The sequence below is a fragment of the Notamacropus eugenii genome, chromosome 2, assembly GCF_028372415.1.
Source record: "Notamacropus eugenii isolate mMacEug1 chromosome 2, mMacEug1.pri_v2, whole genome shotgun sequence".
Classification (NCBI taxonomy): domain Eukaryota; kingdom Metazoa; phylum Chordata; class Mammalia; order Diprotodontia; family Macropodidae; genus Notamacropus; species Notamacropus eugenii.
The window spans coordinates 341,754,188-341,780,461 of NC_092873.1; the positions used below are offsets into that span (position 1 = coordinate 341,754,188).

Consider the following 26,274-nt stretch of genomic DNA (forward strand, 5'->3'; position numbering starts at 1 on the left):
GTCACTGAACCCTGTTTGCCTCAGTTTCCTCTTCTGTATAGTGAGCTAGAGAAGGAAATGGCAAACCACTTCGGTATCTTTGCCAAAAAAAACCCCACGTGAGGGGGGCTGGACACTGAACAACAATATGTGCCTATTAATATAGAGAGGAAAGGATTTTTCCCTCCTTGAAACCTGAGAAAAGAGAATAAATCCCTAGCCCTTTTGGGAAAGGGAAGAAAGAGATAACTAGCTCTACAGAGGAAGGAAAATACTACGCTCATGTGCATAAAGTGTTTTCTAAGCCTCAAAGTACTGGATCAGTGTAGATCCTGATTGCTATTATCCTGGCCTCATAGGCCCTGCGGATGAATAGTTTCCACTAGCCCTGCATCTCCCCAAATCTCCCCATTATGATTGGCTTCAGCTTTTCTTCCTTTGATATCGACCTGCTCCAGAGAAAGTAGGGAAGGTGCACTGGGAAAACCTACCTTAGTACTGCTGGAATGGGACTGTGACTTGTGATCTGGGTACATTGCTAGGACCTAACGCTGGCATCTTCTTCCCACTTTGTGTCTTTGCACTGGCTCTCCCCATGTCTGGAATATACTCTCTAAGTGTAGAGATCTACTAAGACTAAGAATAGAATCCCTCTTACTCCTTCAAGACAAAGCTCAAAGATCACCTACATAAAACCTTTTGGCATCCCCTGAACTGTGACCCCTCCTTAAATGCCTCGTGGTTAACTATTTTGTGCATATCTGAATTTATTCTCTTTAACATTTATTCTGTCTGTGCTTATGTCCTTCTTCTCTCACTACAATATAAACTCTTTGTGAATTGATCCAACCATTCTGGAGAGCCATTTGTAACTATGCCCAAAGGGTAATCAAACTGTACATACTGTTTGATCTATCAATACAACTACTTGGTCTGTATCCCAAAGACATAAAAAATGGGGGAAGGACCTATTTGTACAAAAATATTTATAGCAGCTCTTTTTGTGGTAGCTAAGAATTGGAAATCGAAGGGATGCCCATTAATTGGGGAATGGCTAAACAAGCTGTGATTATGTGATTATGATAGAATATTATTGTGCTATGAGAAATGACAAGCAGAATGATTTCAGAAAAACCTGTAAAGAATTACATGAACTGATGCGTAGTGAAGTGAGCAGAACCAGGAGAATATTGTACGCAGTAACAGCAACATTGTATGATAGAGAATTGTGAATGGCTTAGCTATTCTCCTCAATACAATGATCCAACACAATCCTGAAGGATTGATGATGAAGCATATCATCCACCTCCAGAGAAATAACTGATACTATCTAAGTACAGACTGAAGCATGCTATTTTTCACTTTCATTCAGGTCTTCTTGTACTAAATGACTAATATGGAAATGGTTTACATGATTGCACATGTATAACCTATATCTGATTGCTTACTGTCTCAGGGAGGGGATAGGAGAGAGTTCCAAAATAAAAAAAAAAATGTTAAAAAATGGTTTTGACATATAATTAGAGACAAATATTATATATAATTTTTTTAAAAATTTAAGAGAAAAGAATATAAACTCCTTGTGAGTAAGGATTATTTAATTCTTTATATTCATATCCCCAGAACTTAGCACAGGGCCTGACACATAGTAGGTACTTGTTGACTGATTGATTGAACAGTGGTGATGGTGAACAGTGCTATTAGACTCTGTCCATAATTAGCTCTGCTCTAGGTAGCTATGTGGTTCAATATGTAAGAGTATTGGGCCTGAAGCCAGGAAGACCTGAGTTAAAATCCAGCCTCAGACAGTTACTAGCTGTGTGACCCTGGGCAAGTCATTTAACTTCTGTTGGCCTCAACTGTAAAATGGGGATCATAAAAATACCTACCTTCCAGTGTTGTTGTGAGACTCTGATGAGACAATATTTGCATTTAGCACAGTGCCTGGCACATAGTAGGAACTTAATGAATGGTTTTTCCTTTCCCCACCCCCTTCCTAGGAAGAATTGCAGTGGGACTAGCCCATCTTGATACCCATCCCTGCCGGGAAATGCTGCCTGGACCTCTTCTCAGCCCAGCCCTATATAGCCCTCTGCACATCTGTTATTTTCAGACCTGATAACCCCATATGAGAGAGGGAGGGCAGACCATGTCACAAGGACAAAAGACAGAGCAAGAAAAAAGCCAAATTCACCTCAATCTTGGAATATTCTGATAACTTCAATCTGCCTGTTGTATAATGGCTGTAAATTAACTAGCACAGTTTCCATAGGCCAAATGGGAGAAGCAGTTTGGTGACTTCATGAACATAACAAGCACATAACAAGTCCTCTTGTACTGAGGCTGTCTTTTAGAGCAGAAGACTATTCCATCTCTCTAGCTACAAGATAGTGGTATCTCAGGATCATCAATCATGGGCAATAGGGCTTTTCCAGAACCATGGCGAGGCATCGTCCAGAGTCTCCTACCAGTGACAACAGAGGATGTATGTATTATGGCCACCTATTTTCATGTCTTAGCTCCCACTAGACTTCAATCTCTCAGAGGGTACGTAGATTCTGCACCTCATAAATGTTTTTGGTTAGTTGATTGGATGAATGAATTCCATCCCTGGGGAATTAATATGTGTATTTGTTTTACTTTAGGAAACTTAGTGGCCTGGGAGGTAGAGTGGTGGACTTGGATTCAGGAAGGCATGAGTTCAAATGCTGTCTCAATCACTAATTTTGTGGCACTGAGCAAGTCTGTCTGTCTTGCTTAGCTTCAGTTTCCTTATCTGTTAAACAGGAATAGTAATACTTATAGGGTTGTTGTGAGGATTAAATGAGATACTTGCACTGGCAAATTTTAAAGAGCTATATAAAGGTTAGTCATAGGTATTACAATCATTATGCAATAATACTTCTTTCTCCACCCCTTATTTCAAAAATGTCACTTGGAGATCACCTCTGCTACACCAAGTCCTACCCACTCCTCCTTTCGCTTCCACACGTATAATTATGCTCGATCATCCACTTACCAGATAACAAAGACCAGTTTTGGTCTTTCTAGGCCCTGCTCCTGGGAGCAGGTATTGGCCAATAAGTGAATCAAGAAATGGAATGTTTAATAATGGGTGGGGACAGAACTCATCCAGGTAACCTGTTGATAAAGAGCAGGGTGAAGTAAACAGCAAAGAGATTCTCTTTTCTTTCACATCCTAGACTGAGCAGCCCCTGTGTGCTGGGATCTGTATTGTATTCTGGAGATAGGATGTGGAAGAAGGCAGATTCCTTGCCCTAGAGAATATCCCATTCTAATGAGGAGAGGGTGGAAAAGGAAATAACACAATCCATATCTTCAGGGAATCCCATGTTCAAAATGGGAGACACAGTCCCTTTCTTAAGGACCTATCTTGTCTAATAGCAAACTGTCTTCTGTGGATCCTTCCAACAGAGAAGCAGTGGGATATAATGACCAATGTGTATAGTGAATGTGCTAGAAACTGTCTGACATTGAATCTCAACCCTGACATTTGTTAGCTAAGTGACCTTGAACAGGTCATTTAACTTACCTGAGTCTCAGTTTATGGGCAGCTAGGAGGTGCAGTGGATAGAGCACTGGGCTTGGAATCAGGAAGACTCAACTTCATGAGTTCAAACTCAGCCTCAGACACTTATCTACTGCCTGTGTGACCCTGGGCAAGTCACTTAGACCTATTGGCCTCATCTATAAAAATAATCTGGAGAAGAAAATATTTAAGTATTCCAGTATTTTTGCCAAGAAAACCTCAAATAGGGTCATAAAGAGTTGGATAGTACTGAACAAGAGTCTCAGGTTTTTTTTTTTAATCTGCCAGATGGGTATAATATATTTGTGGTACCTACCTCATAGGGCTGTTATGAGGATCAAATGAGATAGTGTATGTAAAGCACCATACAATTGGCAACAATTAATCATCATCATAATATTCTCCAGCTTCAGAGAATCCCCAGCCGAACAGGAAATAGACACTGGAGGGATACAGTTACCAACGCAGAGAGACTGTGATCAGGAGGAAGCTACTGTATGTATGTAGAAATAAAAACAATGGGTGGGGATGATAATACAAGGCAATGGTGAAGAGTTCTATTTGAAAACAGCTGACTGTCAACTTACTCTTAGAACAAACATTGTAGCTGCCTCCCAGTCTGACCTTTCTGTATCCAGCTTCCTCGTGCCCCCTCCCCCAACACATATTTTTTAGTTTAATTCAAGAAACAATAATATTAAGTGTTGACTCTGCCCCAAGCACCATGATAGGCATTAGTGATTCAAAGGCAAAAATGAAGCAGTTTTTGCCCTCAAAAGCTTACACTCCACTGGGGATGAAAACAACACATCCACAGACACATGAATACAAAGAATGTATGATTTCAAGAGGAAGAAAAGTCTAACTTCCAAGCAAATCAGGAAAGGCTTCAATACAGGAGGTGACAAAATGAACTATTGTTCATTGATGCTTCCTATATCCTTAATGTAATATCTCTTGCCAGTTCAGAAGTTTTTTTTTTTTAATTCAGCAATTTATTCTTCCCTGGTTACCTGTAAAAACAATTTTTTACATTCATTTTTAAAACTTTGAGTTCCAAATTATCTCCCTTCCTCCTCTCCCCACCCCCCATTTTGAGAAGGCAAACAATTCAATATAGGTTACACATGTGTAGCCATGCAAAGCATTTCCATATTAGTCATGTTGTGAAAGAAAACAGACAAAAATTAAATGAATAAATAAATAAAATAAAATAAAAAATAAATAAATCAAAACCTGAAGAAAACAATCTGTATTCAGACACTATCAGTTCTTTCTCTGGGGATGGATAGCATTTTTCATCATAAGTCCTTCAGAGTTGTCTTGGATTGTTGTATTGCTGAGAATAGCTAAGTCATTTATAACTGATCATCTTACAATATTGCTGTTACTTTGTACACAGTACATTTCACTTTGCATCAGTCTGCGTAAATCTTTCCAGGTTTATCTGAGAGCATCCTGTTCATCATTTCTTATAGCACAATAGTATAGCATTGTAATCACATAGCACAATTTGTTCAGCCATTCCCCAGTTGACAGACATCCCTTCAATTTCCAATTTCCTTTGCCATCAGAAAAGAGCTGCTACAAATATTTTTGTACATACAGGTCCTTTTCTGTTTTGTTTTTTTAATCTCTTTTGGGATACAAATCTAGCAGTGGTATCGCTAGGTCAAAGGATATGCATGGTTTTATAGCTCTTTGGGCATAGTTCCAAATTGACTTACAGAATGATTGAATCAGTTCACAATCAGATTATCTTTTAAAATTCATTATTTGCTTATTTTTAACGTTCATTTTTTGAGGGGGAGGCAATTGGGGTTAAGTGACTTCCCCAGGGTCACACAGCTAGTAAGTGTCTAAGGCCAGATTTTAACTCGGACTCTGCTAACTTCAGGGCTGGTGCTCTGTTTTCTAGAGGTTAGGGTCAGAGCACAGTGATTATAAAGAAAAGGTGACTGACTCTCTCCTTTCCTCTAGGAAACATTATGTCTGGTGAAAAGCATCTCTGAGTTAGCTGGGCAAAATGTTGCCAGGTGCTATACTTCTGTTATTATAGCAGCAGAGGTATTGAGTAATAGGATTTGAGATGGGGTTGTGGGGAGAGTTTGACGTAAGTGATTAGGTCACTTAACCTCCCTGGACCTCAGTTTCCTCAACTCTATAATAAAGGTACTGGACTAGATGGCTTCTTAGGTCTCTTCCAGCTCTGAATCTACAATCCTATAATAAGGGATCCCCATACCAGGGATCAAGAGATCTCAACTATTCATGTTGGTAAAGACTTTGTCAGTACCCATAAGCCCTGCCCAGGACCCAGATTGTGTGAGCCTTTAAGAGACTGATTTCCTGTCTAGCCTACCCTGTCTGCCTCTCCTCACGTCTTTCCCAAAACAGGCTACCTTGGAGTTTTGGGAGCCAAGATGGTGGAATAAACAGTAAATCACCATAGCTCTCCCATATTCACCCCCAAACAACCACAAAATAGCACCCTGAAACAAATCCTGGAAAACAGAACAACAGGGTGAAACAATCTTTTAGCCCAAGAAACCTGGAAGGTCTGTCTCACTAAGGCAAAAGGGGAACACAGTCCAGGACAGAAAGTGTCCCAGTAAACCAGCTGCAAGTCCCACCTCAGCAAACCAGCCTGAGCCTGAGTCCCAGCACAGTGAAGCAGGGAAACTCCAACATCAGGATCCACACATACTTCAGCATAGCTTGGGTAATGGGCAGTCTCCAGCTCCAAGAACCACCACATACTTCACCCCAGGCAAACAGGCAATCTCCTGCGGTCAGTGGGGAAATACCTCTCCAGCCTCAGCACATGTTAGACATCAGCTCTAGGACCTCAGCTCAGTACCAGGTAAACCATCAGATATCTATGGCCTCCAGCAATGCCAGTCACAACTCCCCTCCCAACTCCACAGCACAGCACCAAATACTGAGAGTCCCCTGTGGGCCTCAGGGCAACATCAGTGCAGCAGCAGATAATCATGCAGGGATGGTTACCTGCAGCCCCTGGCACAAGAAGTCTGAGAAAGTGCCCCCTCCATTCTGGGGAAGAGCTCAAATTTAAAAGAAAGGAAATGGCCAAAAAAGATGAGCAAAAAACAGCAAAAAAAAGAATCTGACCATAGAAAATTATAGTGACAGGGGAGATCAAGACACAAACTCAGAAGAGGACAACAATATCAAAACACCTGCAGGCAAAACCCCAAAGGAAAATGAGAAGTGGTCTCAAACCCAGAAAGAATTCATGGAAGATGTTCAAAAGGAGCTTCACAACCATAGAAGAGAGGTAGGAAAAAAATTAGGAGAAAAAAAATGAGAGCGATGCAAAGGAATTATGAAATAAGAGTCAACAACTTGGAAAAAGAAAACAACTGCTTAAAAAGTAGGATTGGCCAAATGGAAAAGGAGACAAAAAAATCTACTGAAGAAAGCAACTCCTTAAAGAGTACAATTAGCTAAATGGAAAAGAAAATACAAAAGTTAACTGAGGAAAACAACTCCTTAGAAGTCAGAATTGGGCAAGTGGAAGCTAATGACCATTTGAGACATCAAGGATCAATCAAATAAATTCAAAAGAATGAAAAAAATAGAAGGAAATGTAAAATACCTCATTGGAAAAAACAACTGACTTAGATCCAGGAGAAAAAATTTCAAAATCATTTGACTACCACCTGAAAGCCATAATCAAAAGGAGGACCTGGACAGCATCTTTCAAGGAATTATCAAGGAAAAGTACCCTGATATCCTGGAACCAGGAGGCAGAATAGGCATTGAAAGAATCCACCAATCACCTCAGGAAAGGGATCCCAAAATAAAAACTCCAAAGAACATTATAGTCAAGGAAAAAATACTGCAAGTGGTCAGAAAGAAACCATTCAAGTATTGGGGAGTCACAATCCAGATTACTCAGGACTTAGCAACTGCAACCTTAAAGGATCAGAGATCATGGAACATGATATTCTGGAGAACAAAGGAGCTAGGATTACATGCAAGAATCACCTACACTGCAAAATTAAGCATAATATTTCAAGGGGAAAATAGTCATTTAATGAAATAGAAGGATTTCAAGCTTTTATAAGGAAAAGACCAGAATTGAACAAAAAATTTGATCTCTAATACCCAAGAGAAGCCTAGAAAGGTAAAAAGGAAAAAGAAAACAAGGGATTCCATGGAGCTGAACTGTTTACAACTCTACATGGGAAGATGATACCTGTAATTCTTAAAAACTGTACCACTAATAGTACAGCTAGAAGGCATATGCATAGACAGAGGGTAAAGGTATAAGATGAATTTGAGAGAATAAAATAAAAAATTGCTAAGGGATGAGAAAGAGGAGTTAGTACCCTGGGTGCAGAAGGAAGGGAGAGGTAGACTGGGGTAAATTACTTCACATGAAAGGATGCAAAAAGCCTATTGCAGTAGAGAGAAAGATGGGAGGGCAGGCAATGGGCATTGATTGCTTAAACCTTACTCTCATCAGTATTGGTTCAAAGAAGGTATAATATACACCATCAGTTGAATATAGCAATCTATCTTATCCAATAGATAGAAGTAAGAGGGGAGAAGATTAAGTAAAGGGGGTAGGGCTGACAAAAAGGAGGGCAGATCAGGGAAGGTGGTAGACACAAAGAGGGGTACCTTGGCACAAGGTAAGCCAGGACTAAAAAGAATGGAGGGAGATGATGGCATGTTCAAAAGCCCAGATCTTTCTGCTGTGTTCCTTGGGAATCATTCCTCCCAGGGCACTCTTACTCATATGCCAAGATTTCCCCACAAGATGGGTTTTCCTAGCTCCAGCTGGTATATTAATGCAAAGCACCCCCTTCTCTCCCTCTCCTTCAACCTGTTCAGCCCTTGACTCCTCCCATTCTCATGCCTGTTCTTTTACCTGATGATACCACCTTAAGTGTCATAAAGTATCTCAAAGTCCAGGGCCCACTGATGTTACTTCCTCCTCCCATTGCCCCTCCCTAGTTAGACTTTACCCCTATAGATTTTTCTTCCCTCTCTCTGGTGAGGAGACACAACACATACAGAGCTGGAGACAGGTAAGGACTCTTGGGATGAGGGGCACTGTGACCAAATAGGTAGCCATGGTTTTCTTCATACTTGTTTCTTTCCTGGTTTTGGGGACTCCCTGAAGTCAGGAACAGAAAACAGCTGCCTTGGCTTGAAGGGCACTTTCTGGGCCACTAGAACATCCTTAAGCATCTAACGAGGCACTGCTCCCACCCCAACCACAAACCCTTACTTCTCCCCACAGCTCAGTTCTTGGCAAGCCTGGTGCAAAAACCAATCATCAGGTGAAGAGACAAGGGCAGCTGGTTCAAGAATGGTAGGTGGCAAAGAGTCAACGGAGGTGGGGAGGTAGTTCAGTTAGGCATTGCCTTCTCCATACAGCATTGTGATGAGAAGCCCATCTAGTGGGTGCTGCCTCTTGAGATGTGCCCTAGGAGTAGGGGTAGGGGCAGTGCTGAGGGCCCAAAGCAGATGAAACCCTCACCTAGAGTATCCTTTTGATCCTTTCCCATCTGTTTCCTCTCTTCCAGAGTTTCTAAGCAGTCACATTAGATAGGGCTCTGCTTGTAGGGATTACTTTAATTTTTGTGTTCCTGTTAAACCTAGCTTCAACAATCCCTCTCCTACGCTTTGAAGGGGACTCAGTTGATACCAGGCAACAAGAGGGTAGGGCCTCCCTCCCCAGTCTTTCCTCTCCTAGTACTTGGGTAAATTGCTCCCCACTTTTTTGCCCAGGAGCTGGAGCGACTGGAGATTCCGGCTGAGCTATCTGCTCTGCTGACGACAGCAGAAGGTGAGCCCTGAATACATTTTCCTTCTTTCATCGGAGAGCTGAGAGACTCTTGGGCACTGACTACTGTATACATTGTCTACTGAGTTACTTCGTTGGTTGATTTTGTTTTCATTTTTTTCTTTGTCAGAAGGGAAGACACACTGACAGGGACAGGGGTGGGGGACGTGTGCAACAACTATAGCTATGATATAAACATCAAGGCATTAAAAAAACTTTAAAAATACTTTTTTAAAAGGAGAGGAGGGAAAGAATCACTACTTCCTACAGAGGTAGGGAACTTTCTTCCTCAGAGCCATAGGTATCCCTCTGGGTCCTAACATGCAGCCCTTTGATTGACTCCAAAGTTCACAGAAGAAATCCCCCGAATAAAAGGATTTGTCCTGTAAAACTTGAACTCAGTCAAAAGGGTGTACACCCAAGGACCTAGAAAGCCACATGTGACCTCAAGACCACAGGTTCCCCACTCCTGTTACACTGAGGTACTCACTTCTCTCCATCCGGTGACTATGCAGCATTTGGGGTCTGCTTTGTCCACTTGGCTGCTGCTCTCACCTGCCCTGTGCCAATCCTTCCCCTTCCCTCAAGTCCCTCACCCACCTTGAGTGGTCCTTCCTTCCTCAGCTGTCATTGCAATAATGTTTCATTGCAATGAATGATTTTGCATTAGTGGTGAGGGGCTGGAGAAGGATCTTAGAAGATAAAAGCAGAAAGGAGAAAGGGGAAGATATCAGGAGCCCCTTGTGCCTGGCCTCATAGTTCTGGGATGTTTCTAGATCGTCAGCATGTCATGGCCGAAAGTATCACAGAAGCCCTGCCCCCAGAAGTCACAGCTCAGGATGAACTGGCTCTCCCTCCTGACATTGATAGATTCCCCTTTTCTAGATTCATCTCTGAAAACTTTCAGGTAATGCTTGCTATCTTCTTGCCTCTTCCATGCCCACTATACCTCCACTGGCTTTATCACATTCTGTATATTCCAGCTACTGGCTTATTTGCTGTTCTCCCAACATGATGCTGTTCCATCTCCTGTCTCTATGTCTCCCCAGATGTCTCCTATGCTTGCAAAACTCTCTCCTCACCTCTGCCTCCTGGAATCCCCAGCTCCCTTCAAAACTTGATTCAAGTGCCAGCCCTGGTCCCCCTCAATTATTACTGTTTTCCTCCCAATCCCTTTCTCTGACAAAAAATTACTTTTTATTTACTTTTGTATTAATTAACCTTTGCACATATTCCCCCAGTAGACTATAAATTCCTTGAGGGCAGGAATTGCATTGGTTTTTATCTGTGTATCTCGTTTCTAACACATTGCCATGGGTACAGGCCTGGCACATAGCATAAATGCTTGTTGAATTGAATTGAATTACAAAACCCTTTCCCACGTTTATATCCCCCCCACTTTTCTTTGGTGTGATGATCCTCCCTACTGGGGTGGCCACCTCAGATGGTTTCAGCACTCACCATATCTAGCTACTAATTCATCCTCCTTTTCAGAAGCCCACCCTGCCCACTCCAGGACAGCCCCTGACATCACCTTTGACTCATCTGACTGGGGTAAACCCTCAACTTGCCCTAGATGTCAACAAAGTGGTAAGTGAGAGATTGTGGCTGGGAGGGGAGATGGTCTAAGTACCACTGAGTCAAGAAGCCAGGGTGGCTTGGAAGGGGCCTCCCAAAGCCCACTCCTCATCTATAAAATGACTCTTCTTCCCCATTCCCTCTTCATAACATCATCTGTCTAGAACTGCAAATAACTTTACAAGTCACTTTGTCTAACATCATCATTTCAAGGAAGTTAAGGAATTGCTCGAGGTTATTCACGTGACAGAGCCAGGATTGGGATCAAGGTCCTTTGACTTATAGACCCATTGTTTTTCCAGTGCACTTCACTAAATCTTCTGATTTCCATCTCTGATACTCTTCTCTCATCTAATAATAATAAAAACAACGAACAATAGCTAGCTTTATATATCCCTTATTTTGTTCCCGGCACAGTGTTAAGTACTTTTCACAGCAACTCTGTGAGGCAAGTGCTATTATTATCCCCATTTTACAGTTGAGGAAACTGAGGCAGACAGGTTAAGTGACTTGTCCAAGATCACACAGCTTGAAAGTATCTGTGGTGGGATTTGAACTCAGGTCTTCATGGTTCTAGGCCTAGAACTTTATCCCCATTTTGATGTCAACTTTCACTCTTGTCTCTCAACTCCTTTGTGTCAACAGATGTTACGACTCCTGGGTGACCAATCACTTCAAGCCTGGCAGGAACAGACCATGGGCACATATTTGGCCCAACAGGGGCAGCGCCACTCTGCCCTGAGGAATGAGATCTTTTGCCAACTTGTGACCCAGTTGTGGCACAACCCAGATGAACAGCAGAGTCATCGAGGCTGGGCACTCATGGCCATTCTGCTCAGTGCCTTCACCCCAACATTGACCCTTCAGAAGCCGCTGCTTAAGTAGGCTGAAGTTGAGGAAGCCTCTGGGGAGGGGACATGGGACAAGGGGATATAGGGAGAATAGAAAACAGGGGCTTCTAGGATACAGAGAACAGAGTAGGGATAAGGGGAAAGTCGATATAAAGGACCAACACCCAGAAAGGGCATGGCTTCCAGAGCCTGACCCCTTCCTGCTATGTGTGGAATCATTTCTATACAAGACAAACTGGTGCCTCCCATCCCAAGCTCTTTCCTCTCCCTGTAGGTTTGTGTCTGACCATGCTCCAAAAGGCAGTGCAGCTGTATGCCAGCACAAACTCTTGGGAGCATTGCAACATTCCCAGCCAGGAGTCAACACTGTCCGTGCCTACCCACCTACCCAGTTGGAGTGGATTTCAGGCTGGCGATGTGGCCGTATGGCCCTCGATGTCTTCACCTTCAGTGGTAAATGGAACTGAGCATCCTCCTTCTTCAGCTCCTCTCCCCCAAAGTTATTTCCAGAGTCAAACCCTCCTTTCCCAGTTCCCTACCAATACCTTCCCTATCCCACCCAACTTCCAGCCTGTAGGTGTGCTCAGTCCTTATGGGTCCTCTTCCATCCTTCCTGGCCTCTGATCTTACAAAGTATTGGTCCCCAATATCCCCAGTCTCCCCTTGATGACCCCTGATTCCCCATAGTTATCCTTATTCATCACCTGCATCGCAATCTCCATGGTGATAATTGACCTTCCTCACATGGGTAATGCTCCCCTTCACTCTGTCTACCCCCAACCTTCTAACCCTTGAGCTATTCCACACCTGCAGAAGAGCGCTACTCAGCAGAAGTCAAATCCTGGACCACAGGGGAAGAGTTTGCTGGGTGGATTCTAAGGACCAGGTAAGAAAGCCTAGGAAGCCTGGCATGGGGAGGTGGGGATGGATTAGACAAGGGTGTTGGGGCTACTTTGGATTTCTCTCTTCCTCTTTCTCCTCCACTTCTTGCAAGGCCACCCTATCTTGGAAGTGAGTCTTTAAACTCTTCTCACCAGAAAGACTATGGATAAAAGGTGACAAGGTTCACTTCCCAGGGCATGTATGTCAGTGATTCCATATGCATATATATAAGAGAAAGTGTCTAAAATGTCTATCTGTATGTGTATGAAGTAATATACCTTAGGTGTTTTGTAAACTTTAAGATAGATGAGAGTTATTGTGTACGTGTGACTGAGCACGTGTATGTTGTAAAGGTTTGTGTTAAAAGTGTCTCATATGTGTATGTACATATGTGAAGTAAAGTAAGTTAGATGTTTTGAAAACTTAAAGTGTTAGATAAATGCAAATTAATTTTTAAGTTAATAAGCATTTATTTTCTCTCTAATCTCCCATATTAAAAAAAAACTTGTAACAAATGTGCATATTCAAAGAAAATAAATCTCCAAATGGGAATTCTTTTGTGAGTCTGAGAGTGTATAAATGGTTAACAATCATCCTATCAATGAGCAAGTATTTATTAAAGGTTTTGTATTTCTTGCCTTCTCAGTGGGAGGGAGAGGAGTGGGGGGAGATAATCTGAAACTGATAAAAAATAAAATTAAAATAAAAAATAAATTTAAACAATCTTTGAAGGAAACTAAAGATTCAAGGAGAGGGAAGTAAAGAGGGAAAGCATTTCATACAAACAGGGGATAGGATATCATGTGTGGGGAAGAGCAATTTGGTTGATTCAAAGGGCATGTTGGGAAATATTGACTAGATAATAAGACTGGGAAGTAGACTGGAACCAGATTGTGTAAAACTTTAAATGACAGAGTTTGCATTTGATTCTAGAGGTAACAGGGACTCACTAGAGTTAATTTTTTTAATTAATGAAAACCCATTTTCTCTCCTTCCCATCTCCTCCTATAGAAAAAAAAAACCCAAAATCCTTATAATAAATATGCATAGTTAAGCAAACCAAATGGCCTTTAAGCCATTTTCAAAAATCTACATCTCATTCTATACTCTAAGCCTATCACCTTTCTCTTTTCCAGAAGATGGAGATATATATGTAGTATTATATCTGTGCATGTGTGTATACATATGTGTATGTGCATGTATATGTATGTGTATACATATGCATACATATATGTATATGCACATATACAAACATATGTGAATGTATGCATAAAATATGCTGCATCATCGGTTGTGGATATAGCATTGATCAAAGTTCTTAAGTCTTTCAAAAGCTGTTTGGTTTTACAATACTGTCGTTATTGTATAATTTGTTCTGGTTCTTCTTACTTCATGGTGCATCAGTTCATATAAGTCTTTCCAAGATTCTCTGAAACTGTCCCCTTCATTAATTTTTATAGCACGATAGGATTTCATTACAATCTGATAAAATAATTTGTTCAGCCCTTTCCCCACTTGATGAGCACCTTCTTGGCTACCATTTCTTTCCCACCACCAAAAGAGTTTCCTATAAATACTTGTGTCTATATGGGTCTTTCCCTCTTTCTTTGGTCTCTTTGGGGCATAGGTCTAGTGGGCACTTCAGTTTGTTGAGCAGAAGAATGACATGGTCAGATCTATGCTTCGGCAGTTGTCTGGAGGATTGATTAGACAGAGGAGAAAGTTTAGCCAACTACAAGTAGCAGAATTATTCTCCTTGTGGCATAATATTCATCACTTACTAAGAAAAATCCAGTAGCACTAGTGTAAGGATATTTGTATACCAGACGTGTGCTAGTCATTCTCATGAGAATTTTTGGGGAATCTTAGAGGTAGCCAGGTGGTGTAGCAGACAGAATGATTGACTGGGAGTCAGGAAGACTTGAATTTAAAACTGCCTCTGATTCTTACTGGTTCTGTGATCCTGGACAAGTCATGTGGCCTCTCTCAGATTCAGATGCTTCATCTGTAAAATGAGGATAATAATAGCACCAGTGTCCCTCCCAGGGTTGCTTCAAGGATAAAACAAGGTTTTGCAAACCTTTAAGTGCTATATAAATGCTATCTATTATTAATCTTAACGAGCTCTTATAGACACTAGTTCTCAGGTACTTTGTGTGTGTGTCTGTGTGTGTGTATGGGAGCTGAATCAGAGTTTTACTACAGCTTTTAACTGACCCCACTTTCTTTCTTTCTTTCGTACTTCTACCCTTATCACAGGGGCATAGAACAGCCCATCCGAGGCTGGTCAGTGTCTCTGCTCTCTGGAGATTCCTGGAAGGATTTGGGTGGTTGTGACTTTGTGCTGGATCTCATTGGACAGACTGAGGACTTAGGGGACCCCAGTGCCCCTGAAAGCTACCCCATTACCCCCTACAATATGTGAGTGCTTCTTGACCTGTCTAACTCATCTTGCCCAGAATGGGTATGGTAAGTCTACTTCTTCTCCTATTTCCACCTATGATGTGACCACTATTTCCTACAGGACTTCTGAAGACATCCCCCCACCCCCAAGGATCCAGGCTCCTCCGTTGACTCCAGAGCCACCTCCAAGTCCTGCCCCATCACTGCCTCAAAGGAGTTATACAAGTGAGGATTTGAATTGGCTTCCTGAAGCAGAGCCAGAGAGGGGTGATAGTAGGGCAGGAGGTGGAGGGCAATGAATTTGGAGGGGGCAGTGGGGAAGTCATGCTAGGCTGAGGGGTGCAGGACCTGGAAGCAATTTAACAATACTTGCTAACTCTCTTCCTAACAGGGGAATCCCAAAGCCCCAGGAGCTTGAATGGCTTCCTGGATAACCTTTTCGAGCCTGTGCTCTCCTCTGGGCCCAGTGTGAGTTCTACATGCTTGCTTAGAATCTGCCAACCCCCTTAGTTCTCTCCAGATGCTCTTCTCTGCCTCTATCCATCCTCCAATTGTCTTGTCTATCCTTTTTTCTCCTGCTTCTTCCCCCAGTCCTTGCACTCGTCCCATTCCACTGCCCCAAGAGCCTTGGTCTCTGATGTGCTGTTGGCTCCTTGTCCCAGCAGGATCTGGAACAAGCCAGGGCCCTGAACAGTCGAATGAAAGGTGGTGGAGGGATTGGGACCCAGCAAGGAGGCTACCCCATGAGTGAGTATAGCACTTGATCTTGGCATCCTTGTCCCAGTCCCCTTGGACACATCTAGGGAAAGGCAGGGCTGATGGCAGTCACTATAGGCCTTGGGACTTTGACACAGGCTCTCATTCACTGGGGGCTGCCTCTGTGGGTGCTTTTTCTTAGATTCTGGCTACACCTCTGAACCCTGAGTGGAGATCTGCCTCAGTGTTTATCAGTAGATCCAGGATTGTCTGATCCCTTTCTCTGAGGTCTTCTGAGGCTTTGAGTATCAGGGACCAGTGGGTATCATGCAAATGACCACAGGTTAGCAGGAGGTCTGCTCACGGTCTTGGACAAATGGTATGAGGTCACTTAGCTGCTAGGGAAATTGAGTTCCAGTAGAGAGTCAATACCTGAGTGACTGAGCACAGATGTCTGTGCTCTTGATTCCCTGGGCTGCCCTTCCTACACTAGAATTTAGGAAGTTGCTTCCCAGATATAGGATGGAGAATTACAGTAGATCCTCAGTGCCTACCCATGGGATAGAAATAAGATGCCTTCTCTCCTTCCCTCTCCCTCCCCCTCCTCCCAGTGTACCCAGGGATGATGCAGATGCCAAGCTACCAGCCTGCCATGGGGGCAATGATGCCAGCACCTGTACCACTCATGCCAGCAATGCCACCCATGCCTTCAATGGGTGGGATTCCAGCCATGCCAGGTATAGTGGAAAGAACTGGGAAGACCTAGTATGCAGAGTGAGCATAGGACTATTGTCTCCTATAGGTGTGCCTACTGGAGGAAAGAGGGGGCTGCTGGAGTGTCACAGCTTCCCATTGAGAGTAGGGAGGAAAACAGGCTTGGTAGATCACTCACCCCTATCAGGGAGATAGCCACAATAGTGGTCTGAGTGTGGGGATTGTGACCAGTTGAACTCTGGCTTTGAAATTCACCTCTGATATAAACTGACTGTGTGACCGTAGGTAAGGGACTTAACATCTCTGATGCCTCAGTTTCTTTATCTGTAGAGTGTGGATGAGGATCTCTGTAATATCCATGTTCCAGGATTATTAGAGGATCAGATGAGATGATGTGTGTAGTCATTTGTGAATTTTAAAAATTATTTTGTCCTATTTGCTTTTTAGCCATGATGATGCCATCCCAGTCCCAGCCTGTGATGCCCATGCCCAGTGCCAGAGAGCTGGCTGCACAGCAGCAGAGTTTTATCAACCAGCAGGCCATGATCTTGGTGAGGGCTGGAGCAGACAGGATGTATAGGGAGGGTGCATCATACAGTGGCAACATCATTGGTTCGGGGGTTATAGGGCTTGGGTTCAAAACATGACTCCAATAGAAACTACCTCTATAACACTGGGCAAGTCACTTCCCCCTCATCTGTATAATGAATGTATTAGAGCAGATGACTTCTAAGTCACTTCTTATTGTATGAAAACTGCTGGTGGGATCAGGAAATGGGTTTGTTGGAGAAAGGGTTCTGCTTAGTTTTCTGATTCAAGTGCAGATTAGAAAGAATTCCAACAGGGTTTCTTCTCTCACCAGGATTGCTTTTTTCCCTTTCCCTCCCACCTAGGCTCAGCAAATGACCACCCAGGCCATGACCCTTTCCCTGGAGCAGCAGGCCCAACGGCAGCACCTGAACCAGGCATCCACATCTGCATCCCTGCCCACTCCCAGCACTCCCAAACCTAAGAAGTTCCCAGCTGTTGTCAGCAAAAGCTCACCTACTCCCAAGGCAGAGCCTCAACGGAGCCTTGAACCGGTACAGGCCTGAGGGGGATAAGTGAGAGTTCCTAGCAGAGATAGATTGGGTCTTGTCCCAAGTGGAGCAAAGCAAAACCAGATGCCAAGGGTAGAAATTGGAACAGAGGATTCTAGGGTCTTAGCACTTGGGGGGGGGGGGCAAACATTGATCAGCCAAGAAAGAGAAAAGAAGGAAGAGGGAAGGAGATGCCAACATATCCCAGCTGCCAGTTGGAGTGGAATGGGTAATGTGCCTAGCAAAGTTCTGCCAAGGTATAGCAAGGGTCTAGGCAAAGGAGGAAGAGGTAATCATTATCTTGTTCCCAACAGGTAGAGCTTCCAGAAGATGGTGAGGAGAAACTGATGCACCCCAATACCTTCCAGGAGAAACGGGATTATTTCCAGAAGATAGGTAAAAGGAATACGGCCCTGCAGGCAGGGATAATCTCATACTTGGAAGAGTAGGATCAAAGACTGGAACTAAGGTAGAATTTCTCTAAACCATCATTCTGGCACAATCATGCTAGAGCAGAGGAAGCTCAGGTTCTCTCTCTTTGCCCAGTGGGGCATGGTGGCTTGGCCACAGGGCCCTTATTCGACTAAGGGCTAGGACCAGCATCAGTAGGAATGGAGGCAGGTGTGGTGGTAATGGAGGTGTTGAAGGAGGGAGGCAGCCACATGATGGACAGAAAGCAAAGAAAAGCAAATGTCAACTCTGGAACCTCCTTGCAGGGCAAGATCCTATTCAACTGAAGAAGGTGAAGCTACCTGCAAAGGTGCCCATCCCCCAGAGGGAGATAGAGCAGGAAGAGGAGGAAGAAATCAAAGGTGAGGATGGTATTGTAGAAAGAGCCCTAGTTTGGAAAGTGGGAATCTTGGGCACCAGTCTTTGCTATTGGACTAACTCGTGCAACTTTGTGCCTCGCTCTTCTCCTTTGTAAAATGAAAGAGTTGGACTAGAGTATGTCTAAGCTCCCCTTTAGTTTGAACATTCTATAGTTCTGTGATGCCAGTATAGCAAGGTAGATGAGCTACATTTGTATGGCACCCCTCTCTCCGCCTGTCCCCTGATGTAGTCTCATAACTACTTTTATCATCCCAGGCTTTAGAGGAATTTAGGGTATGTTGCATATGTTCTTTTTTGTTAATAAAATTGCAACACCTTTGTCAGTTGATTGATCAACAAGAATTTATTAGTCATTTACTATGCTCCAGGTACTGTGCATTATTATCATTATTATATTAATATATATTAATTATTAATTAAAATATATATCATATTAATTATCATTAATCAAATGACTTGAACCCTCATCTCAGTTCATTAAATATTATTTATTAAATAAACTGAAGAAGCCTCCTTTCATATTCAATTTATTAACAAATGAAATTAGCAATAAAAAAACAATAAAAAATGAAATACAATATATTAGCTATGATGATCACAGACACATTAAACCCTCACTATAACGGTAGATGATTTCACTTCCAGAAACACAGTTTCACTATTTAGTTTACTCCAGACACTAATTGAAGACTCTTAAGAATCTTCTTCATATTTCTCTTAAGGCTAAATTCACTCTTTTTAGAAAATGTTAGGTTAGTCCTTTTTTCTTTCTCTTCTTCTTCAGTCATCACAGGAAAATCTTTCTAAAATATGTACTGCTTTTCCCAGACTCTTCTTAAGATTCTCTTTATAATGTTTCTTCTTAACATAAACAAATTTTCAGTTCTAACAAGGCAGCAGCTTCTCCTTTTTGTCTTCATCATGGATTCCTCATAGATAGTAATAGAGTAAATATAAAACATATGTAACTGTCCTTATCTCCACAGAGAGAAAAAGTACCTCACAGTAGGACATTTCTTTTTTTTAATTAGATTTTTGTAAACATCTTTTGCTTTTATATTGCTTGCATTTGCCCCTTGTATGCTTCCTCTTCTCTCCTCCCAAAGAATCATCTGTCAATTATAAAGGATTTTTTATAAAGAGAAAGAAAAGGCAGACAAAATGACCAAAATCAATCAACACAGGGCAGGTAGGTGGTACAATGGACAGAGCACCAGCCCTAGAGTGAGAAGGACCTGAGTTCAAATCCATCCTCAGATGCTTAGTAGCTATGTGAGCCTGGGCGAGTCACCTAACCCCAAGTGCCTCCCCTACCTCCCCAAAAAGACCAATAAACACATTGAAAAAAAACCACCCTGATATTATATGTAATGGATTTCCAATTGCCAACATAAGCTGCCTTTTCTAAAACATTCCATTTGGTTCTTAAAGATACAGTATTGTATATATAGACTGTAGAAGAACTAAATGAAATAGGTCTTACACTAGGTATGGGTAAGAGGAGGAAGATAAGGTCAGAACAGATAATTGAGACTATGTTCTCCCTTTTCCTTCCTCCCAGCATTACTAACGAACCTTCTAACTATTTTTCCTTCCTTCTCACAGCACCTTCTCCTCCTAGTCATCCTCCCCCAGTGGCCAAGAAGCCACTTAAAAAAAAGGAGGGAGGAGACAAACCTAACAGTGAAGATGGCGCTGGAGCGAAAGCAGGAAATGAAGCTAAAGCCGACTTTAGCCCAAAAACCAAAAGCCAAAAAGAGAATAAGGAAAGACCTCTAAGTACTGTGGTACGAAGCTCAAAACCAGTCCACAAATTAGAAGAGCCCAGCAAAGAAATCCGTAACATCATCAAGATGTACCAGAGTCGCCCTGCACCAGCGCCTGAACCGGTACAGCCCATCAGGTCAGGGCCAAGAGGTTACCAGTAAATGTTTCCAAAGTGATAGTGAGGAGGCCTCCCTGGGACTGATCCATTATCTGCCTGTTCCTTCCCCAGGAAGCCTCAAAAATCTTTCATAAAGAAGAATGACCCCAAGGATGAAGCCTTGGCCAAACTGGGTCTCAATGGCAACTGTCTGCCTCCTTTGGTGAACCTGAGGGACTGGGCCCCTGAAATGCTGGGTTTTACAATTCTGACTCCTTTTCTGTTCCTTCTCATTCCTGGGGAGGAGCAAAAGTCTTATGGTCCCCCTCCCTATCCCTTCCTGGTTTTAGACTGACTTGTCATCTTGTGCACCTCTGAGGGAAGAAAAAGGTGCCTAGTGGGTACAGGTCCATGAATAATTCTTCTTCATTTCCTCCTAGCCGTCAGCTCTGGGCTCTAAGAAGGACTTACCACCACCTGTTGCACGTCGGCCCAAGTCCTGCACCTCCTTTCAGTCTTCTAGCTCCATCAAAGAGAAGCAGAGACCCTTGATGGATTTGTTTGCCCCAGTTCAATCCACAACCTCAACTCCTCAGTCTCCAACGCTTCCACCTCCACCTCCACCTCCATGTCCGCTTTCTCTCTCATCAGAGAACCCGGCTCCAGCCCATTCAGGTGAGGAAACCTCCAAAGACCCATCCTACTCATTCTTAGTTGTACTTTTCAGGGTTGTTATCTGCATCCTGGGTTTCTTGGGGAGGCAAGTGTCTGAGGATGACCTTTTTGGGGAAGAACTGGTTTCCAGGTTGTATTACTTTGATATGGTAGAAGAGCTGAGATTAAAGGAACTCTAAGGTCCCTTAGAGATTCCCTCTGAGATTTTCTGATTCTTTGGCTTTATAATTGAATCAAGAAGGTATCCCTTAATCAAGTTTATTTCCATCCCCAAGCGACAGCCATCTTGAACAGATGGGTTTGGAACTGAATAGATCTCATTGCTCTGGCTAGAGAGACTTATATTTTTGAATATGGGGGAGCTAGGCTGGAGCACTCGGTTTTATGAAGGGTGTTAAATTGTCACAAGCTAAATCCTCTTCAGGGGTGGGTTGCTAGCTTAATTAGTCATAGGGCTGTGGATTTAGAACTGTGCCTGGATAGCACAGTACATTTGTAATTCCTGCTACTGGGTGAGGCTGGTAGATTGTTTGAGTTTGGGGTAAAGATGACTGAAAACCACACTAAATCCAGAATGGATACAATAAGGCCCTGGGGAGTGGAGGGCCACCAGCTTCACTAAGGATGAGAGAATTGGGAAGTTGGAAAAATGGAGCCAGGTAAAGCTTCTGTACTGAGCAGTGGTCTGTTGCTTGAATCCAGTCATAAGTGATATTGTACTTCCAGCCTGGCTGAGACAGGGGGACCCATTCATTTCCTGCTCCCCCAAAAAATTTAGAGGTAGAAAGGACATTAGTGGTCATAGATGAGGAAACTAAGGCAAACAGGGTTAAGTGACTTGCTTGAGGCAGGATTTGAACCTACATCTTGCTGATTCCAAATTTAGTGCCTAGTACACTGCAGGGGTCATGAGTGGAAAAAGTTTAAGAAACCCTGGAGCACTGAGAGATTCTAGGGGTGGGGAACCTTTAGCCTGGAGGCCACATGTGGGCCTCTAGGTCCTCAAGCGTAGCCCTTTGACTGAATCCAAACTTCAGAGAACAAATCCCAAAAGATATAATTCACTTATTTAACTATTTTATTTTTATTATAATATATTTATTATATATCACATATATAACATAACATGTGATATATGAATGTATATATGTATTATTATTTACTTATTTTTTCTATTAAATTTAATATTTCTCCCCAATTACATGTAAAAGCAATTTTTAACATTCTTTTTCTAAATTTTAAGTTCCAAATTCTCTCCTTCCCTTCCCCCAGCCCCATTTTCCAGGAAGGGGAGCAATATGACATGGGTTGTAAGTGTGTAGGCATGTAGAATACATTTCCATAACAAATTCTTATTTCAATACAGGGCTAATCCCTGGAAATATACAGATAAACAAACAACAACGTACCTCACTTCTGCGGCAGGGGGGATACAATACATACACAATTAGGAAGGAAGAAATCCAGATAAAATGCTCTAGGTAAATTTGAGAAGAGTGAAAAACACTTTTAGCAGCTGTGATCAAATTATAAGGAAGAGGAGACAACTTTGCTACTAAGCCTAAAAAGAGATGAGAGTTCTGAGAGTGGGAATTAGGCTGGACAGCCTTCCAGCAAAAGGAATCAATCACTGTGTGCAGATGAAGAGAGGCCCCAAGACTTTATGCAAACAGTGAGTGGTCCAGTTTGTCTGGAATCGGTATCAAGTGAAGGATGAGGAACAGTGAGAAATGAGGCTGGAATAGTTGGTTTGGATCAGACTGGGCAATTCTAAGGAGTTTGGTTTTTATCTTGGAGGGCAGGAGGGAGCAACTGAAGGCTATTGATCAGGAGAGTCATGTAGTCAGATCTGAGGCTTAGGAAGATTATTTTGCTAGTTTTATGGAAAATGGAATGGAGAGAAGAGACTGGAAGCAAGGAGCCCAGTGAGGAGGCTATTACCTGTCTACATGAGAGTAGATAATTAAAGAAATGGTCATGAGAGAGGAGTAAAGCAGAAGAGAGAACTGTGGAGGTAGAACAGATAGGATTTGGCAATTGGTTGGATATAATAACCAGTTCTAATAACAGCTAGCATTTATATTATGCTTTAAGGTTCGGAAAACACTACAAATATCATCTCATTTAACTCTCACAACCTCCCTGTGATGTAGGTGCTATCATAATCCCTATTTCACAGATGAGGAAACTGAGGTAGAACGAGGTTAAATGACACAAACAAGCTGTATCTGAGAGTGGATTTGAATTCAGGTCTTCCTGACTGTGCTACCTAGCTACTTCATGGGATTTGGGATGCTGCTCATAGTTGGGTGGCACCTAGCTGGGGCCAGAGTAAGGAAGGCTCATCTTCCTGAGTTCAAATCTGGCTTCAGATACTTACTAGCAAGTCACTTAATCCTATTTGCCTCAGTTTCCTCATCTATAAAGTGAACTGGAGAAGGAAATGGCAAACCATTTCAGTATATTTACCAAGAAAACTCCAATAAGGTCACAAAGAGTCATACACGACTGAAACAACAGTGACAAAGGAAAGCCACAGGGTTTTGGAGTCTGATGTTACTTCTTCTGATCTCCAGACCCATTTCCGTCCATGGGGGACGAACATATCAACACTCAGTTGCTTCATCCCTCAAGCAGCATTTCTTTTGCTTATACCAGTGCCACCTGGAAGCTGTTCCTTCGAAAAGAGGTAGGGAGACAGTGGGTCTTCTGTTCTGTTCCATTGTTGACCCTGTCCCCTCTTCTCAGTGCCCCTGGCCTGGCCTTCCTGGAGACAGTAATGGGCTGGAATAGGAGGTGAGGGGGCTAGACAGAAGTGGGGCCTTCCCATTTCCTTCTGGACAATGGCTCCACTATTTCTTGGGATCCTTTCTTATCTTGCTGTACCTCTCACAGGTGTTCTATCCCCGGGAGAACTTCACTCACCCCTACTGTTTGAGACTTCTTTGTGAACAAGTGAGTGCTAGTTTCTTTATACCGATCTCCCTGAAAGGGAAAATGTGTAAGCTTGTCTCAATAACCCACCACTTCATGACACTCCAAGTAGTTTCATGCTGCCCCCAGACTGCTCAGAATCTCAGCTCTGGTCCCTGGGTCTGTTCTCCCCCTCACTTGTATTTCATCCTCCAGAATCCCTCCTCTTTTCCCTCCATCCCTTCCCATCCCTTGCCCAATATCACTTAAAATCCCTAGGAAATGGGCATTTCTGTTTTCATTTAGGTAGTGGAGGCAGGGTAGATTATGAAGCAATCTGATAAAGCTAATTCAAGTTATCTCTCCCTGGAGCATTTTCACTTTAAGGGAGGGTCATGCTAACTTACATTAATCAATGATTGGTAATACTTCAGGCAGTGGCATTGAATGAATTCCAGACAATAAAGGACCCCTCATAGCATTTCTTAAGTCATAGTCCCAACTATGACTATGCATAAGATTGAATTTTGGTTGGTGGAGGGGGAGTACTAAGAGACATAGAGACATAGACATGCCCAAAGAGGAAAAATAGGCATTGAGAGGCACAAAGGCATACACGCAAACATTGAGGGGAGGAAGGAGATGGGGACCTAGACATAGACGAGACAGACTGATGGGGGAAAAGAAGTATTACCCTTTAAGAGGCTGGGACTATTGGTATTTTCTGTCTGTGGTCATTCCTTGGGAGGTTGCTTCTCACAAAGAAGCCCCCTGTTAATGAGATCTTGCTACATCCTCAGATCCTACGTGACACCTTCACTGAGTCCTGTATCCGAATTTCCCCAGATGAACGGAACAAGATGAAGGATATGCTAGGTATAGGGACTAGGAAACCTCGGTATTGGTAGTGGTAGTCAAAAAGATGGGAGAATCTTGTGTTCTAACTATTGGGAGCCAATTGGAGGGGGGTGAGGAAAATGGTGATGCAAGTATCTATGGGGGTCTCTGCAAAGGGACCTCCTCCTCCATTCAGCAGTAATCTAAGTAATCTAAGACTTTGGGTGGTCAGGATGGGATAAGCAGTTACATAGAGAGGTAGGGGAATTGTCAGGGAAGATAGGTGGAGTAGTGGTCAAGTTAAGAGAGTCTCTTGTCTATAGCGGCCTTGCAGGTGGGCATGGATGCCAGTACCATCACTGAAGACAGTATCAAGAAGAGAATTGTGGTAGCTGCCCGGGACAACTGGGACAATTACTTCTCTCGAATCTTCCATGTCTCGGTCAGTTGGAACCCTACCTAGTCCTTGCACGGCTCCCTATCTGGAACTGTGCAGGGTTTGAGGAGACAGTTATTTCTCATGAGTCCTAGTTAGCCCAGATATGTTTTCTGATACCTTGGAGTGTCATCCTATGTCCTCCACTCATCAAAGTCAACCACCAGAATGTCTTCCATGTTCTCCACCCAACAAAGTCAATCACCATGGTAAATGCAGTATCCCATATGCGGGGCATTATAGAAGGGCAGTGGAATAGAAGGGAGCTCCCAGTCTAACCAGTGTCATGATTCCTTCCTTCAGAAACCTCCCAGTCTAACAGAGTAGACAGTCCTTGCCCTTGGGTAGAAGCCCCTAGTGAGATAATGGACATCAGGAAGGAGTCCCTGAGCATGAGAGCTTGATATCAATGACAGAATGGACAGAAGGACATAAACATTTCCATAGCACTCAAGAAGCAAAATTCATAAATTTAGCAGTGTCGTATCTCCCATGGTCCCCTCCTTACTCTACCAGGAGATTTTCCCTCCCCTTCCCCTGTCAACACTGTGACCCTGAATTCCTCTACAGGGAGAGAGTGGCAGTGATATACAACTTCTGGCCGTGTCTCATCGGGGCCTTCGCCTGCTCAAAGTTGTGAACAATGCCACCTTCCTCACAGACCACCTCAAGACCCTCTGCAGCTACAGGTCAGGAGAGGTGGGAAGTGGCACAGGTATCCCGGGAGCTTTCCCTTTTCTTAAAGATAAGTTGGGCATCTCTAACATAGTTTCTACCCCCAATTGATTTGTCCACAGTTTTGCAGAAGTGCTGGAGGTAAAGGCCCAAGGACATAGCGTTCTCCAACTTTCCCTGAGGAATGAGCAACTAATATTGCATACAACTCAAGCTCAGACCATTAAGTCCATGGTGGACTTATTCCTGAATGAGCTCAAAAAAGTGAGTGGGCATGGGGCAAGGGTGGAGAGGAGGGGAAGAGTTAAAGTACGGGAGCAAGGATCATTGGAGGCAGATTGGGTAATAGTTGTAGATGGTGGGGATACTGGAGGAGAAATATCAGTGCTTGCGGAGGCCACCGAAACAATAAATAATATTGTCCTGCCCCAGGTAACTATCATGTCACAAGTAGACATTTTAATCCTCAATAGGTTATGGAGTCAAGGAA

At 43.1% G+C, this 26,274-nt stretch overlaps 1 protein-coding gene across 3 annotated transcripts in view; it reads left to right on the top strand.

The window, feature by feature from the left end:
- The window catches only part of MYO15B (myosin XVB), a 51,010-nt gene that overhangs the window by 16,729 nt on the left and 8,007 nt on the right, over positions 1-26,274 (top strand). For all 3 annotated transcript variants that reach the window (XM_072645696.1, XM_072645698.1, XM_072645697.1), the window contains exons 4-28: positions 8,805-8,876; positions 9,296-9,353; positions 10,127-10,257; positions 10,845-10,940; positions 11,574-11,809; positions 12,054-12,232; positions 12,593-12,665; positions 14,921-15,082; positions 15,186-15,289; positions 15,456-15,532; positions 15,730-15,811; positions 16,372-16,497; positions 16,922-17,025; positions 17,368-17,556; positions 17,868-17,949; positions 18,270-18,365; positions 19,990-20,287; positions 20,381-20,471; positions 20,689-20,923; positions 23,500-23,612; positions 23,819-23,878; positions 24,637-24,712; positions 24,997-25,115; positions 25,680-25,798; positions 25,907-26,048. In XM_072645696.1, the coding sequence (XP_072501797.1) occupies positions 8,805-8,876; positions 9,296-9,353; positions 10,127-10,257; positions 10,845-10,940; positions 11,574-11,809; positions 12,054-12,232; positions 12,593-12,665; positions 14,921-15,082; positions 15,186-15,289; positions 15,456-15,532; positions 15,730-15,811; positions 16,372-16,497; positions 16,922-17,025; positions 17,368-17,556; positions 17,868-17,949; positions 18,270-18,365; positions 19,990-20,287; positions 20,381-20,471; positions 20,689-20,923; positions 23,500-23,612; positions 23,819-23,878; positions 24,637-24,712; positions 24,997-25,115; positions 25,680-25,798; positions 25,907-26,048 (3,120 nt within the window). The remainder of the gene's footprint in view (positions 1-8,804; positions 8,877-9,295; positions 9,354-10,126; positions 10,258-10,844; positions 10,941-11,573; positions 11,810-12,053; positions 12,233-12,592; positions 12,666-14,920; positions 15,083-15,185; positions 15,290-15,455; positions 15,533-15,729; positions 15,812-16,371; positions 16,498-16,921; positions 17,026-17,367; positions 17,557-17,867; positions 17,950-18,269; positions 18,366-19,989; positions 20,288-20,380; positions 20,472-20,688; positions 20,924-23,499; positions 23,613-23,818; positions 23,879-24,636; positions 24,713-24,996; positions 25,116-25,679; positions 25,799-25,906; positions 26,049-26,274) is intronic.